This window comes from Danio aesculapii, chromosome 23 (assembly GCF_903798145.1).
Source record: "Danio aesculapii chromosome 23, fDanAes4.1, whole genome shotgun sequence".
NCBI classification, from domain to species: Eukaryota; Metazoa; Chordata; class Actinopteri; order Cypriniformes; family Danionidae; genus Danio; species Danio aesculapii.
The window spans coordinates 22,559,993-22,576,710 of NC_079457.1; the positions used below are offsets into that span (position 1 = coordinate 22,559,993).

The 16,718-nt window shown below is 35.9% G+C and overlaps 1 protein-coding gene across 1 annotated transcript in view; it reads left to right on the forward strand.

The window, feature by feature from the left end:
- The window catches only part of LOC130217157 (very low-density lipoprotein receptor-like), a 32,216-nt gene extending 19,622 nt beyond the window's left edge, over window positions 1-12,594 (forward strand). Inside the window, exon 2 of the mRNA XM_056449203.1 lies at window positions 12,371-12,594. Coding sequence (XP_056305178.1) covers window positions 12,371-12,555 — 185 coding nt within the window. The 3' untranslated portion in view covers window positions 12,556-12,594. The remainder of the gene's footprint in view (window positions 1-12,370) is intronic.
- The last annotated feature ends 4,124 nt before the right edge of the window (window positions 12,595-16,718 follow it).

Genomic DNA, 16,718 nt, shown 5'->3' on the forward strand with positions numbered 1-16,718 from the left:
GAAGCGACATGGCATCATTTAAAAAAAAAAAATCCTCTTCGAAACAAATGTAGACATTTTCAGTCTCAAAAATGACATTGTCTTGTAAATGAACTAGCAAAATGCAAAAAAGCCTTACAGTTGTTTGCAGAAAGTCTAAAGGTAACTTGTTAAATTGTTGAATTAAGATGACGAATGATTCTTCTAAAAAATAGCTGAGCTTGATTTTACTCTAATATTGGGCTCGGATGGTGTGATTTACACTGTGTGTTTAGCTTCCACTGTCACCTGCAGGTCTGTGAGGCAGGCGGACATTCCTAAAGGGAGGAGAGCAGTGAAAGCTTGATGAGAACCAGCCTTGCTTCTGATCTCTCCTTTTCTTTTGGTCTTTGTCATTCTCCCCCCCCCCCTCTCACTCTTTGCATGTTTTCTCTGTATTTTAGGCTACAGCTTCTAATTACAAACAGGACCTTCTGGAATGTCCCTGAGAATGTAGAAAACACAAGAGTTTAAAGAGTTATGTAGCAGTCTTTGGAGAAACCTCCAGAAATTTTCTACACTGTAATAGAAACAACCGTGATGTACTTGTCATTAAGAACTCAGAAATCTCAACTTTCTGTTCCAAAATTCCATTGTGGGCTCCAAAGACCCAAGTTAAACCCAAGAACCCGTCTTTTACAAGCCCATATCCTCACTGAGGACGAATGTGCAGATGAAATCAATTAAAAGGTGCTGGAATGTGTGGCCGAGGCCTGGATCTGATTTGGATGGGCGGTGCGCTGTATGGGGGGAAGCTGAGACTGAGGGGCTGAAAGTGGGTCACCCTTCTCACAGCTGGCCTCACTGCTGCCACCACATAGAAAGGTTACAGCAGCTGTTGAGAATAGGGAACTCCAGATGAGACGAGCCCAGAAGGTCCTTCTGCCTTTTCCTGTCTGTGTCTACTGTAGTTTCCTGCCCTTTGTATCACTCGCCACCCACAACTCAGTGTTGTCTTTCTTCCAGATTTTCGATTAGCAAACTTCTGACTGCGAATGTGTAAAAGTCCATAACTAATAGAATGGCCATAGTGGTGATTCTGACCATTCATATAAGACTACTGAATTGACTTTTTATCAATTCAAATGTACACTCGAAGCTTCTATTGAGATTTTTGAATTAAGCTTTGAATATCTGTTGTCAAATGTTTTAAAGTCATTATCCTAAAAATACAATAATGTTTTTGTAATAAAACCTATAATTGTGCATGAGTAACTACATAACTGCAAACTGCTTATTTAAAATAAGCTGAAACAACACAATTCTTGAGTTTTTTGGGGGACAACTTAATTGTTTTATGTTCAATCCACTTGAATTTTTGTAAAATCTATTAAGTTAACTTAATTCCTACATGATGTCTCAACACAAATCAATTGTGTGTAACCCAGCATTTTTTTACAGTGTAGACTGCCTGTGATGGTGTGTGCCTCACTTTGTCCGCCAAGCGGAAGAGCAAAATTTGATTTAATTTTAATGTTCAAGAAAGTCTGTGTTTCTAGGCTGGTTTTTGGATTATGCAACCACTTTTTGGTCACATAATTAAAAAAACAGGCTAGATAAAGCATATTTTTACATATGTGTTTAATTTACAATTTACTTATTTTGGGGTGTCCTGGTGGCGCAGTGGGTAGCACAATTGCCTCACTGCAAAAACGTCGCTGTTTCGAGCTTTGGCTGGGTCAGTTGGCATTTCTTTGTGGAGTTTGCATGTTCTCCCTGAGTTGGCGTGGGTTTCCTCCGGGTGCTCCAGTTTCCCCGCAGAGTCCCAAGGCATGTGGTATAGGTCAATTGAATAAGCTAAATTGCCTGTATTGTATGAGTGTGATGGCAAGAGTGTATGGGTGTTTCCCTGTGTTAGATGGAAGGGCATCTGCTGCATGCGTAAAAACGTTCTGGATAATTTGGCGGCTCATTCCGCTGAATCAATAAAGGGATAAGCCGAAAAGAAAAAGAATGAAATGAGTGAATTTATTTGTTTTGTACAGTATATCACAGTATTTGTAGCAGAATTGTAGTAAAATTATAGTGGCCTGGGTATATATATATATATAAATAAAAGTTGCAAAATTAGTTTTTTGAAAATTAGAATGTTTTATTTAAATTTTTCAAATTAAATTTATTGCATTTTTTTATTGATTTAAAAACCTTAGATGTGGATTGAGTGAAGGCATAGTTATTATTTGTCCCTTTTTATTTTATTTATTTCTTTTTTTCAGATAAAGTTTGTTTTATGATGATGAAAACATTTTATTTGTCGAACACTGTTACATGCAGTGAAATTGGTCCACTCCGTCCATTGGACCCCTCTGACTATTAGGGCATTGTTTTGTAGGAGCTAGATAAGATTGTATATGGTGTGTGGGTTGCTGTAAAATGCTATTTGCAAGAATAAGGATTCCATGTCAAAAAAGGTGCAGCAATATTTATGAAAATTTAAGTAAATTCAAAGAGTTGTTAAATGTTATGAACTTGTATGTTCTCATTTATACAAAAATATACTATTTTTGAATGCCTGCCTTGGAATATTAGTCACTTGGGCATGAGCGAAATATGGATGAGATTTTACACATTTATAATTGGCCACTAATTTGCCACAGTGTAAAACAGTTACAAATTGTCATGAGATAGTAAATTTCCCTTTGCACTTATGATTTCGGTATCTCAGATTTTGAACAAATGTAATCATTTATACTAATCACCAAGGGATTTTTCTGTAAATTGAGGTGGATTATCATTTAGTCAATTATTATTTTTTTTTTTAAATGAGCACTTTATTTCACACATTTTTCTTTAAATCATTGCACTCTTGTTGCCTTGTCATGGCAAAAATGCACTGTAATTGCTGCTGTTGATTTGGCACAAGAAAGTCAGCTTGAGATTTCCAAACAAACCATAAAGAGCAAAGGTCTTTTTTTTTTGATGTTGCTGAAATTGTAGGACGTTTTCTTTTCACAATCTGAAAATACTTTCCAGCAAACAAGTGAAGGTGCTCCCATATTTCATGCATCTAGGTAATTGGACAAAAATTGACATTTATCAAGGCAATATTTGTTTGTTTTCGATATCACATGATCTCTTAACTAGGCGCAAGCCTATATGGACACAACAAGAGATAAACAATGATATGAATTTCGCTTTAGGTCTTAAATGTCAGTGTTGTTTTGGGATAAAACAGGCTGAAATCCTTATCACAACCCTCAACCAGCAACATGCTGCCAGTTGATTAAGCTCTTCTTTTTCCAGTCATTAATTTTTTTGCTATCAATGCAGTCTGTAGGTGTTATGAAAAATGACTGTTAGTTTTAGTGAACATTTAATGACATCATCAATGTATGAATGATTGGTTTTAGGCTCATGTCTTTTGGAATTTCACCTCATTAGAAACTGGCCTCATTCTGCAACCAAGAGTTGTCCTAGAAAATTAACATCAGAGGACAAACTTGTAAATCCTCAGCCAGAATTCAGAGAAAAGACCAATGTTTTTTAACCTGATGACTGGATGTAAAACAAAGACAAAGCGTAAATGAATGAGACGGAAGTTTCCTCAGCATTGGCCACCTTGTGTGGAAACCGCATTGGCTATAATGGGACTGTGGTATTTAGAAGGACTGGAGTGGGATGTTGGGAGTCCTGGCTGGTGCACCTTTTTGTGATGCTCCTGATGTTTTGCAGTTGGGTGCAGGCCCAGAGGGACAAATAAAGGCCTTCTTCATTCACCACCACCATAGACTCAGAAGCTCTGAAATGATTAACAGTCCCTCTTGATTTGCACCTTCAAAAACCTGTCAGTAGTTTGGCTGTGCATTTGGAAAAAAAGGCTCTGAATTAACAATCCACATCTCTGTCTGAAATATTTGTGCACTTTGAATGAAGGCAAGCTCTGTGGGAAATGTTGCTTGTGTATTTGGTTCCCCTCATCATCCCCAAAACCTCCAATTAGAGTCGCAGGCTCTCCTCTATGCTGCTGCTTCTATGTGATCATGCGTTAAATTTAGATGCTGAACGTTTTTTATTGTTGCTTTTTATGTGCAATTGGTGGCCTGAGAGTTGAGAATGCAGTAGTCTGGTTGAGAGATAAAGACCTTAGGAATGCAAAGTTAGTAACAGTGTTATAGACAAGCCATTAGTGCTAGGCTGATAAAGGATATTATATCATCATAAAATTTGTTTCATTAATGTATATGTATCATTAAATGTGGAAAATAATTATCGAGATTGCATTTTTGCCATATCACCCAGCCCTACAAGACATTTAGGGTTAGATTTATTTTGAATTTGTACCATTTTAAAAATGGTCTTTTTTGTATTATTAGAAGTGATATTGGCTGATATTGAAATAAAGGGTTGGTCGGTATGTCGGTGTATTTCTACAAATATATTTTTAAATGTGTGTAGGATTATATAATACTGTTTATACCGTGATCGCATTTAGTGTGTTCAAGAAATAGAACCTATCATCAGGATTAAATAGGGGTGAAGCTGTTTTATTAGCCGATGCCTTAACAATTTACCAAAGGAATAAGCTTAAACAAAAATTTTGTGTCATGAATATTAGGTCACTTTGACCTTGTTGAGAATCAGTGCAGTTAACCAAAAAATCGGTTAGATTTTATTTTTTTGCAGATAACAGCAATATTGGGCTAAACTCTAACTTTTATAATAAGAGATAATACCTTTCAGAATAACTGAGCTCCTTATATAAGAAGTTTCAGCAGCTGTTAACCAAGAAATTGAATGTCGACTGCTGACCTGAACCAAAAGCATAACATAACAGAATTACTTTACACTGGGGGTGTCAAAATTAATTGTTACTTCTGTGCACTTACAGCAGAAGCCCCTATTTCACTGCGACTGAGAAAATGAAAGTAAACTCCATTTCTCTCTCTCTCTCTCTCTCTCTCTCTGTCTCTCTCTCTCTTACTGTTGACCTCTGACCTGTTGGCGTGGTTTTTCCTCTCCTCTAGGCTGTTACAGCAATACTTTTGGATACAGACACGAGCGTGTCTGCAGAGCGAGTTTTCTCCATGGCGTCTATCATGTATCTAATGTGATCACCCGTTTATCAGTGTTTATCATCGGTGAACAGCGTTAGAGCCAATCGCAGCCCTTTCTGCTGAGTGCGTGACCAATCATAGGAATGTAAGAACTCGCTTGACAAGGCTCAGAAAGCGAGCAGGATATTTACATTTGTTTATTTGCTATAAATGCTCATGTTGTTCTGTGCATGTACTTGAGTTTTTAAAGGTACAGTTATACCTGTACCTTATATACAGTTATATATATATAAGACTGCTTGTATTAAAGGACAAAATTGTATTCCAAATAGTAAATAAATTTATAAATTTTTCATATGCTGTGAAGTAAAATATAAAATTGTGTATGGAAAGCAAGGTGAATGCACCGTGCTGCACAAAGAAATCGAATTGAACTGAATCGATGGCATGATAATTGTAACTGAACCGTGAGACCAGTGTAGGTTCACACCTCTGTTTTACACACATTCACAATGCCCAGAATGTCAGAAGAGTTCAAGAAATTTTCAATGGGATAACAAGTATTTGAGAACTCAGTTTTGTGTACAGAAGTGTCAAAGTGACAAACAATGTAATGTAAAGGTAACTCAGCACATGTTTTTTCATTAACAACAGTAACACTGCTTGTAAATATTTGGCAATGATGAAAGTAAGTACATATGCTGGAATTGCTGGTCTCATCACCAGCTGTTTTGCATACTTGAAACTATCTCTTTTACAGTCCTCCTCCACCCTACAGCCTCTGTTTGTGGCTTATAAAGTTTTATGCACTTTCCACTTTGTATCCATCCTCCTCCTAATGCTGCTGACCTGATCTCTGAGAACTCATCTGGCGCACTGGAACAAAGCCTGGTTCTGTGAGCTTGTTTGGGAAGAGATAAATGTCCTAGATGTTGACACGCATTGTGTTTATATGATCCCAAGAGAAGTCCTGAAGAAAGTATCAAAGGGTTTTGAGGACTTTCCTGTATGTGGTTGTTAGTATAGTTAAATTGAAGGTCCCCTTGTGTTGGAACTCTTCTTTAGGCCCTTTTTTATCCTTTTTTTTTAATGGAATGCCTGGTATATCAGTTGCAAAATCTGTATTGGCCAATAAATAGTTTTCAATGTTATAATTAAAATATGTGCTAAAGATTTGAGTGTATATAAATTATGGATTTACTTTAGAAATGTCCTGTTTGTCGTGAGTTTTTGTTTGTTCTTTGCTCATTATGTGGCAGCAGATGTGCATTTTAGAAAAGTTTTTGCTTCTTCTAAAAGACTAGGTGTGAGTTTTTGACCATGACTTCAGAATTGCAGTTTGTAAATGAATTTGTGTAAAAGATTTAGATATTTCGTGTTTTCGTCCATTATGTTAGATATTAGTTCTATTTTTCTTATGTTTTTGTAATGAGACTCAGAAAAATCATATCAAGATTTGTATGAATTGTTTTATATTGATTATTTTATGTATTGGTTACAAATATAAAGAATTATTTGAGAAAGACAAACAAAAAGCACTCAGGGGTAACTCAAATATTTGGTCGGTGCTCTTTGTGTAAGGGATTCATCAAAACAACAACAGAAATTAGTCCAAGGCACTCGGAAAATGTGGAAAATTTAAAAAGCCTTTATTCACATGGCTAAATCTTCAAAAACCTACGCGGTTCAGCAAGGATCTGCCTTCATCAGGGTAACAGCGATCAGGTGCATCTAGAGTCTCTCTTGAGTACTACGGTCACATGACTCATTAAAACATCTCAACAACACTCAAATAATTTAACAAATTATTAAAAATTATTAATAAAACAGTTTTTCAATAGATGCTTTACAGATTATCATCATATATTGTAGAATGTGTTTGTATTTTCTTATGTGTACAGGTTTTTATACATATATGTGTATATATATGTATGTGCACATGTAAATATGTGTGTTCGGAAGTATGTATGTACATGCCATGTTTAAGCATATTTTTCTGTACATCCTAATGTACAAAGCAAGTCAAATTTGGTAGCATGTTACAGTGCCATTTTGTTAGTATGGCAAAATGCTAGCTTCTTATTGTGGAGCAGACAAAAGGGTAGGAGCTATCAGGCACCAACTTTGGATTACTTTATTTTGAATTGTGCTATGTAAATCGCACAATTGTTCTTTGTAAAGAATTATGACACCACCTGATGGTCAATGCAGTTGTATTTATGACCAGTATTACCTGGTACTGGTAGTTTGGTAATTTTTCAAAATTAGGCAACCTTTAACTGTCGACTAGGAAACGATTTGAATTTCTGGTTTGTGAAAAAAAAAGTTTAATTTGGAAAGACACGAGTGAGTCTCAAATTCATTTAGAATTTTCTTAGTTTAATCAGACATTTCTACATTAGAAAACACTCTTACAAGATAGCTAAGCATTTATGGAAGCAAAGTCAAGGCTCTTCATTTCACTAGTTAACTAAATGCCCTTCATAATTTCATCCACTTTGTCTTCATTATTCTCGGTGGTCTCCATGAGGAGATCGTCGTTCTCCACACAGACAGCTCGAGAAGTGACAGTCTGAGAATGGAGGCGAAGGTTTAGCTTTCTCAGCATTTTGATAATGTACAGAAACGTGCCTGAAGCTGTGCACTACTCCCTTCTCTCTTGTGATTGCAGTCACATCCTCTCCCCCTCGCAGCTTTTCCCCTGGTTCTCTTTTTCCCAAAACACCTCTCCTCCTGCCAAATGTGGAGAGAGGTACGTGTCGAAGAGGAGAAGTCCTGCAGAGAATCACAATCAGATGCTTACCGCTGGGCTCTTCTCTACTTAACTGATACTTCAGATACAGTGGACACTGTAGGGTTTTGGTAATGCATTGATCAATTACAGTAGAAAAGTATGTCCCCATAAGTCATGATATCCCTCTATATAGTGGGATTTTGAGGGTCTGTGGTATCTATAAGTTTGAAAAGTCTTGTACCTTAATGTATTTTGTGATCATATATGTTGTTCTGTTCTCTATTGTAACTTAACTTGTCTGGAATGAAAACAAACTGTAAAAGCTGTTTGCTATTGAAATGTACACTATATTCAATGAGTTCTGAGAAGTTTAGCTTTTGATTTATGTATTTATTTATTTTTGGAAGCACATACCTAAACTTACCATCAATGAAAAGAAATACGGTTTTGTGAGAATCATCTTTCTGTCTGATGGTTGACTTTAGTGGGTATAGCAATTGATGACAAAAAGTGTTAAACAAGATTAATGGTGTGTGCTTAATTTGACAGCAACTTCAATTAATCATGATCAATCATGCAAAGGAGGTTGCCAACGAAAAAAACTTAATAGACCACTGTCAAAAATCCCTGCTCTGTAAAACCCAAAAAGTTAAGGTAACTCAAACCATTTGAGGAAACCGATTACAACAAACCATTTAAGCTCAAAAACTAACCGTAATGAATTCTGTGAACTTAAGCCATTTGAGTAAAAGAAGCAATTTGAGCACAGTAAATCCCAATAATTGAGAAGAACTCAAACCAACTAAATATTGTAAAACCCAATAAGTTAAGGCAACTCAAACTGTTTGAGGAAGCTGATTGCTACAAACATTTTGAGTTAAAAACGAATCTATATGAGTACTGTAAACTTACTCCATTTAAGTTGAAGTAATGAAGTATTTAATTAACGCATTAGAGTTCAACACTCTTCAAATGAGTAGAATAATTTCAGTAAATTGTTAACTTCACTCATTTTATTTGATTAAAGTTGACTGTTGGATTTTACTGTGTGAGTTTACTATTTAAGGCTATGTGTGGCTAATGTTATTTATATGTAAAATGTTAATTGGATTCTCAATTTTTAATTTCAAACAAATGTATTGAGATTTACAACATTAATTTAGGGAAGTAAAAAAAGTCATATTAATATAAAGTAATAGAAAAAGTAATATTCCAGATCGGAAAAGATGCAATATCTATTGCTATTTTCCTACATCTTTTCCGATCTGGAATATAACTTTTTATTTTACACACAACTAATATTTTAACCTAGATCAATAGTTCACCATTGTACTTTGTAATGAGATTTGGAATGACATTTGGAATGGGATAACACTACTGCAGTATTTTTTTTCCTAGTATTAGTAGTATGGATGCCAATGGCTGCTTTTTCCAACATTCTTCAGAATATCTTGTTGTGTTTTCAAGAAAAGAAAGAAACGAATAAGTTTAGAACCACTTTAGTGTGAGTAAATGGTGAGGAAATTTTAATCTTTGCACAAACTGTCTTAGACATTATAAGAGAATCTTTATGGAAACAAAATATTCCCTACATTTCCTGTTTTATTCTTTTATATAGCTGCTGTTTTTCTTAAATCCATCTTTTATAAAATCATATGATAGTCTGCGTGGGCATCACGGTGGCTCAGTGGTTAGCACTGTCGCATCACTGCAAGAAGGTCACTGGGTCAGTTGGCATTTCTGTTTGTATGTTTTCCCTGTGTTCGTGTGAGTTTCCTCCGGGTGCTCTGATTTCCCTAACAGTCCGAAGACATATGCTATAGATGAATTGAATAAACTAAAATTGCATCCGCTGTGTAAAACATGCTGGATAAGTTGGCGGTTCAATCCGCTGTGGCGACCTCTGATGAATAAAGGGACTTAGCCGAAGGAAAATGAATGAATGAATGAATAAATGAATGAATGAATGAATGAATAAATGATAGGCTGCAAACTTTGGATTTGTCAGTGCAGTTAGTGTATTGTATTTGGACAGGCCTGTAGTCAGTTGTATATGTTCTTGAGCCGCACCCACAGGAGGTATTGGAGCTGCATGTGTGTTTTACTGCAGGGATGGACAGACTCAGAATGGTTTAATTACAGCAGCGGTTTCACCGAGGATTTCTGACTTCTGGCTGAGCGGACCAGTGTCAGCAGTGGGGCAGGGCCACATTACCCAGAGTCCTGAGGCACTTCTGCGGTTTACCTCAACAATCTCATCAAACTGACTGAGCAAAAATACCCTTCAGATTGCCGAGGTTACACAGAAACTGACACTTACTTTACCCTGCCGCCGGTAATGAAAAGACCTCTGTCCGTACATTGAGAGAAAACATCTCACAGGTTATAGAGGGCAAAAGAAAACCACTGTTTGCGGGCAGCACTTGGGAAATAAACAAACATAAAAGCACCTATGCTGGGTTAATATTACAGCAAAATGAGTTTTCTGTGAACTTTGTATGACCCAGCTGTGTTGAAAACCAGCTATCGTTGGCACGAGGAATGATAGATTCAGAAAAGCTTGCGACCGCATCCACAAGGGTTTTCTTCTAAAAGTTTTGTGCTGTCAGAGTCGAGGTGTCTAAATAATTGAGGTATTTGCGTATTTCATAAATCTAGATGTTCTCCTCAACAAAAATATGACTTAGTATTGCTGAAGCATTTAGTGGTTGACCAATGTCGGTTGTTCAGTGGCAGATATGTAGACAGGAGACTGGACGATGACAGATTTTTTTGCTCATTTTATATATAGTAGGGTCTAGAGTTATGCTTGAAATAACATCTACTTTTTTCACTTTTTGTTGTAACATTTCTTTATAACAGCATTTTCAAAACGTTGATAGTAGGTTGTAGTTTTTTTTTCTGTTCAGGTTTAAAAAATGACCAGATTTTCTATTACCAGTATATCGCAACACTAATAGTTTCTTTCTTTCAGATCTTTGAAAACAGGAAGAGTTCTGATGCAAAAACCTTTAAGTGCCATCTGGAATTTTCTTCTGCATTAGCTCCGTTTCCATTCACCTATTTTTATGCGCATTTTGGAACTGCTAATGGAAACGCCAAGAAGCGCATAAATTTTGGAAATGGTTTTGATAACGGAGTAGGATAAACTTTTTATTTGATAAGAAAAGATGCGAATAAACGACGATGTAAACATTTTTACCGAACAAATTCCAGTATGCGCATTAAAAAAAGTCTTGTGATTTTGTTATGAGATATCATGTGATGATGACGTGTGTGAATAGACAAACCAGCAGGCTGAGCACACTAAAACATCTGAAATGTTGTTTTGGTCATTCTAAAACCCCTGTGCTCCATGTCTGATGCCTTCAGACGCCACCACTTGTTCATTGGATGTCGGCATTTGTCTTCTGAGGTGCAAGTGATTTATTAAATAAAGATAAGATTGACGCAGCTTCCCCTACCACAGTAAATTCCGTGTTTACTTTTGATATTTGGCCCCAGTTAATCAGGGAGTGACGATTTTGTTCTCTTTGACTACTTGGATGGAAACCCTGCTTTATTGGTATCGAAAATAAATATAATCTTGTATGCAATATTCAAGTTTTGCGCATAAATTTACTTCGCATCTTTGGATGGAAACATAGCTAATGAGCATTTTCCTTAGCCTCTTATGTTTGTTATTTTATGCTCAGTTATTTCATATTAAAAGCCATGAAAATGACCTATTCTTTGCCATAAAAGTGAAATTACTGGATCAAGACATAGGAGCCTGAGAATAATGTTAATTTTGGAAGAAAGTTTCAGATGGAACTGAGAGGTTTTTGCATCTGAATTTTGAATAATAATAATAGGGCTGTGCGATTAATTGAATCGCCATCGCGATTTGAAACGTTGCGATTAGGTAATCGCAAGAGGCTGCGATATGAAATCTAAATGTATTATTTCATTTCCCCCGTGCAGAGCAAATGCGTAACTGTCGTCTGTGTGTGATAGTCTTACTAGCCAATTGAGTGAGCACACTTTTGTTCTGCCCAATCAGAATTGCGCAACCGAACTATGCGGAACATAAGGCAAGGTCATTTTATTCTTGTTTACTGCTTTCTCTAGAAAAAATTATATTTTAAAACAAATTTGAATAAATGTTTAAGTAAATATTTTCAGTTCTTTTTTTAAATAACACTCACTGCATTTTCACAGGAAGAAGCTAGAATACAGATTAATGAGCTAAAGCTTGACTACAAAATTAAATCGCAAATCAAATCGAAATCACAATATCTGTCAAACAAATCGCAATTAGAAATTTTCCCCAAATCGCCCTAAATAATAATAATAATAATAATAATAATAATAACAATAATAATAATAATAATTATTATTATTATTATTATTGGTAAGTTTATTGCACTTTTCTCAAAGTGCATTTTTACTCTACTTTTACTCTAGTTTTATTATCTGTGCTTAAATTAAATTTTAATCTCAACTCTTCAATGGTATGGCATTTTACATACAATTTCAATTCATTACCAATCCATGTGGTAAATAAAAACCCCAAAATGACTGAATATCGCTTGATTGTTAGGTCTGAGAACTGTAAGTCACTCTTTTCATTTGTTTCTTTCAGCCCCGAAGACGTGCAGTCCAAAGCAGTTTGTATGCAAAGACCAGGTAACCTGCATCTCCAAAGGGTGGCGCTGTGATGGGGAGAAAGACTGTCCAGACGGCTCTGATGAATCTCCTGATATATGTGAGTGCTGGGGTTTATCTGACACACGGATGCGATGCGATACCTTGTCAAGGCAGAACTGAAATATTTTGACTGTCTTGTTTTGCAACGTTATAAACTGAAGCCAGTTGTAGATAAAGTCTGAGGTACTTGCGGGTTTATTTTTTTTGGTGTGTGTGTGTGTGTGGAAATGATTTTAAAAGATTGAATCATAAAAGCTGTATGTTTATGGTATTGTATAAATGAAAGGTACAATATAACAATTATGCAATTAACAATCAGTATTGCTAATAATGGGACATACCGTGCTTAAGGATGTGCTGATATTTCTGACAGGTACTGATAAGCTGATAATTATATTCTTACTAATAAGCAGCCAGTACTAAATACTTGGTTTAGCTTGAATAATGTTAAAATAAAACAATAGAAACTAGAAATTCACTGATGTATCAGCTGTCAATATTGATAATGAAGAGATTATTGATGAAGTTAAATCCATAAGCATAGGGCATAGATTTGCTCTTGATATTTGTGGGGACATACATCCCTAGAGCGCATACATATAAGGTTTTAAACACTTAATAATCAAAATAACTTTTAATGAAGCATGTCTCATGCTGCAAAAGTCAATTTACATGATTTTACTGCAATCGGGCTTTGAGGAGGCATGAATGCAGAGACATTTAGGCTGCATTTACACTGCAGATCTTGATGGCCAATTCCGAGTTTGTGACTGTATCTGATTTTTTTTTTTTATGACCGGCTTACATCATCTTTTAAAATTGACTCATATCTGATTTTCTGCATTTACACAGTACACTGCAAAGGCGCAGTGACCAGGAAAAAAAGAGCAGGCGCACACTGACAGCTGATAATAAGAGTGCTCTTTTCTCCATTCCTGTATTTAATCTGTTCACAGGGTTTCATTTTTTACAATTCTTTTACTATAGTTATGACAGAAAAGTTCTCATATGGCCATCTTCTTTTAAGCCAGACCTTTTTAATCCAGTAGGAATTTTAATGTAATGTCCATGGCGTGATTTATGCACGTGATGTATACAATAGTTTTATATTAGTTTATATTGGTTGGTTGTGTGGCAGATATTGGTCTCTCTTGCTCTCTCTCTCCCTCATTAACATGCTTAAATATTAGTTCTACATGACAATATAACAGCTTTTTTAGTTTTTGTGTATGAGATTTAAGGTTTGCGACTCTGCTGAAGTTTGTTCTGAAATGAAAGCGTCAGAGTTGACGTCATTCGCTATGGTTTTTAATGCCGCGCGACTCCCATTGACAGGTGAAAATCTGATTTACCTGCTTACACTGCAGACACGAGGGCACATATATGATTCATATTTGATACATTTCCACATATAAACAATGCCTGAATCTGATTTGAGTAAATCAGAATCCATGTAATTTTTTATTCCATGTGCATGGGCCATATCCCATCTGTGCCACATGGGAGAAAAAAAACGGAATTGAGTCAATTGAACTATGCAGTGTAAATGCAGCCTTAGAGAGGCATGTGACACAATTTAACAGTTTTATCCTGATTTTTGTTTTTTATAATCATGGAGACCAAAATGGAAACTAAATTTCGATCCTAACGGAGCTACAGTTGTCAGACACTTGACAGCAGAAAAAGGCCCATCCAATTACACTGTCCTGGTGTGTTTAGAAAGGGTTAATGGAGCATTATTTTATTTTGAAGGTGATTAAATTATTGGTGGGGACATTTCAGTAATCGGTGGATATTGGTGGGGACACATCCCCTCCGTTCACACCAATTCTATGCCCTTGAAGCATATCAGATATAGCAGGCAATGTGGGCTAAAACAAACCGATAGGTTATTCATGAACTATTTAGTTGACCCACACAGAATCTGAGCGTGCAGAAATCCCCAAATTTTTAACCCATCATTGAGTCCATTTATTTACTTGTGTAAATGTGTATACATTTGTATTATTCAGTATTGAAAATAATTACAGTAATATTATTGACTAATATGAAAATGTGCATATCATTTATTTACAATACAGTATAGATATAGAGATATATTATTATATGAGAGACTTTCTTTGTTTACCAAATAAGTGGAATTTAGTGGGATTTGCATTGTAAACAAATGTGGGATTTGCATTGTAAACATTAAATAAAAGTTAAAAAGAAATAATTTTTTTTATTTCATGGATTATGTTTTTAGGTATGAATTATGATACTCCCAAATTCATTCCACATAAATCCGCAGATTTTTTTTTTTACGAAATACTCATGGCAAAACTCTGGTCTTACTAATTATTTATGTAATTAATTCATTGTAACGTCTTTTACATATTCCATTGTTTTTCTTCGATAATTAAATACTTTGTTGGCCTGGTTCAGCTGCATTTAGGCAAGTGGTGAATATTGGTATTTGGCAAAAGTTCTTCATTAAAATTGCTTAATGAATCAGCCAATAGTTGTTTATTAAAATCAGTATCAAACTTTGGCAGTATTGCTTTATTAAAATCAGGAAAAAACTGTATGGTGAAATCAGACAATAGATGTTAATTAAAATCTGTGTTGGGTTACTGGCATATTAAGACCATTCAGTTGTTGTTTATCAAAATTGATATTGAAAGCAGCCAGCAGTTGCGTATTAAAATTGACCAATAGTTAATTAAAATCTGTGTTGGCATGTAGTTGGTAAATGTAAATAAGCCAGTATTCGTTTATTGACATAAGTCAGTAGATATTTTATTTAAATAACTATTGGCCAATAGTTGTTCATTGAAATCAGCTTGAATCAATAGTAACTTACTAAAAACATTTAATAGTTGTTTATTCAAACCTGTCCTGGAATTAGCTAATTATGTTTTATTAAAATCAGTCAATCGTCGTTTATTAAATTCAAATCTATATATATATTAGTATATTGTGTGTATGTATGTATGTATGTATGTGTATATGTATATATATATATATATATATATTAGGCTTGTGCCGGTATTCGGTAATGCGATAAATCACGGTAATGAATATGCACGATATTGTTATCGCGGGCACTTCAAAATACCGTGAAAAATAATAGATCCGAATTTATATTCTTAGAACGCGCCTTAGCTTATTTTCCATCAACCGCTTGAAGAAACACTGCGTATATGCTGCGCAGAATTGATGCGCACTTTGATGTAAACAATCCCCACATGTAGAAGCCTTGTGTGCAGGCAGTGCGCGCCGCCGCTGCCACCGCGCTATAATCCTCACTCGCAGGGGCGGGCTGGCCATCTGGCAAACCGGGCACTTTCCCGGTGGGTCGACGTACTTTTTGGGCCGGGCTGATCATCGTCTTATGATTTGATCGGCCCATAAAAGGCGTAGCAGCCTATCGTTATTTTCTGCCTTATTGATTGACGCTGCTGTGATCTGTGACTCTCTGAAAGTAGATGCTTTTTTTCCCGGACAGACAGACCGGGCCGGCCCATGTGACACTGTGCAGCCCATTGGCTCTTTTCGGTATTGACATTGGGCTGGCCCAATCACAAACTCCTATTTTGGACTCCGTGTGAGCGTGCGTCGTCTGTGTGTATTTGTCAAAATAGTCGAGAGTCAGAGAGAAGAAACGCAAGGGAGGCGCAGAGAAATCGCGGGAAATACACCGGCGTTTCATTTAGCGATTGTGAAAAGTTCTCTGTTCATTCTAGTACACGGCTAAAAACGCAAATCACGTGACCACACACTCTGCCCAGAGCTGCAGCCACTAGTTCAGCAGGTAAGCATGAACCCCAGGTGAGACTGAGTATAGTGCATGTCAGACAGTTCATCTGCTGGATGATCTCATCTCACTATAGTTGTTAAACGTGATATTGAATTCATCTTGTTGTCTCTATCTAACAATTCTTATGTCTTTTGAATCACTTGTTCTCAGTTAACTGTTTTGGCTGAGTGCAAAGCTAATATATTAATTTATGTAGCCACATACACTGATTCTGCACATTGACTGATTGCTGACCTTTATCGTTTAAATTTAATGTACATAAGACTGTTATAATGGCCATTATTGGTTATTAAAACTGATATTCTGCAAAAGAGACAGGGTAAATCAAATATCAAAATGAAACAAATTTGATTTATATTATGTTTTCATTGTTTAGATAGTGAAACAACAAGCAGGATGAGGTGAAAGAGGTTAAAATGTAACACTGTTCCCTTTGAAGATTTACCCATGCATTAGCAGGCAGTTTTTGTTATGTTTATTATTG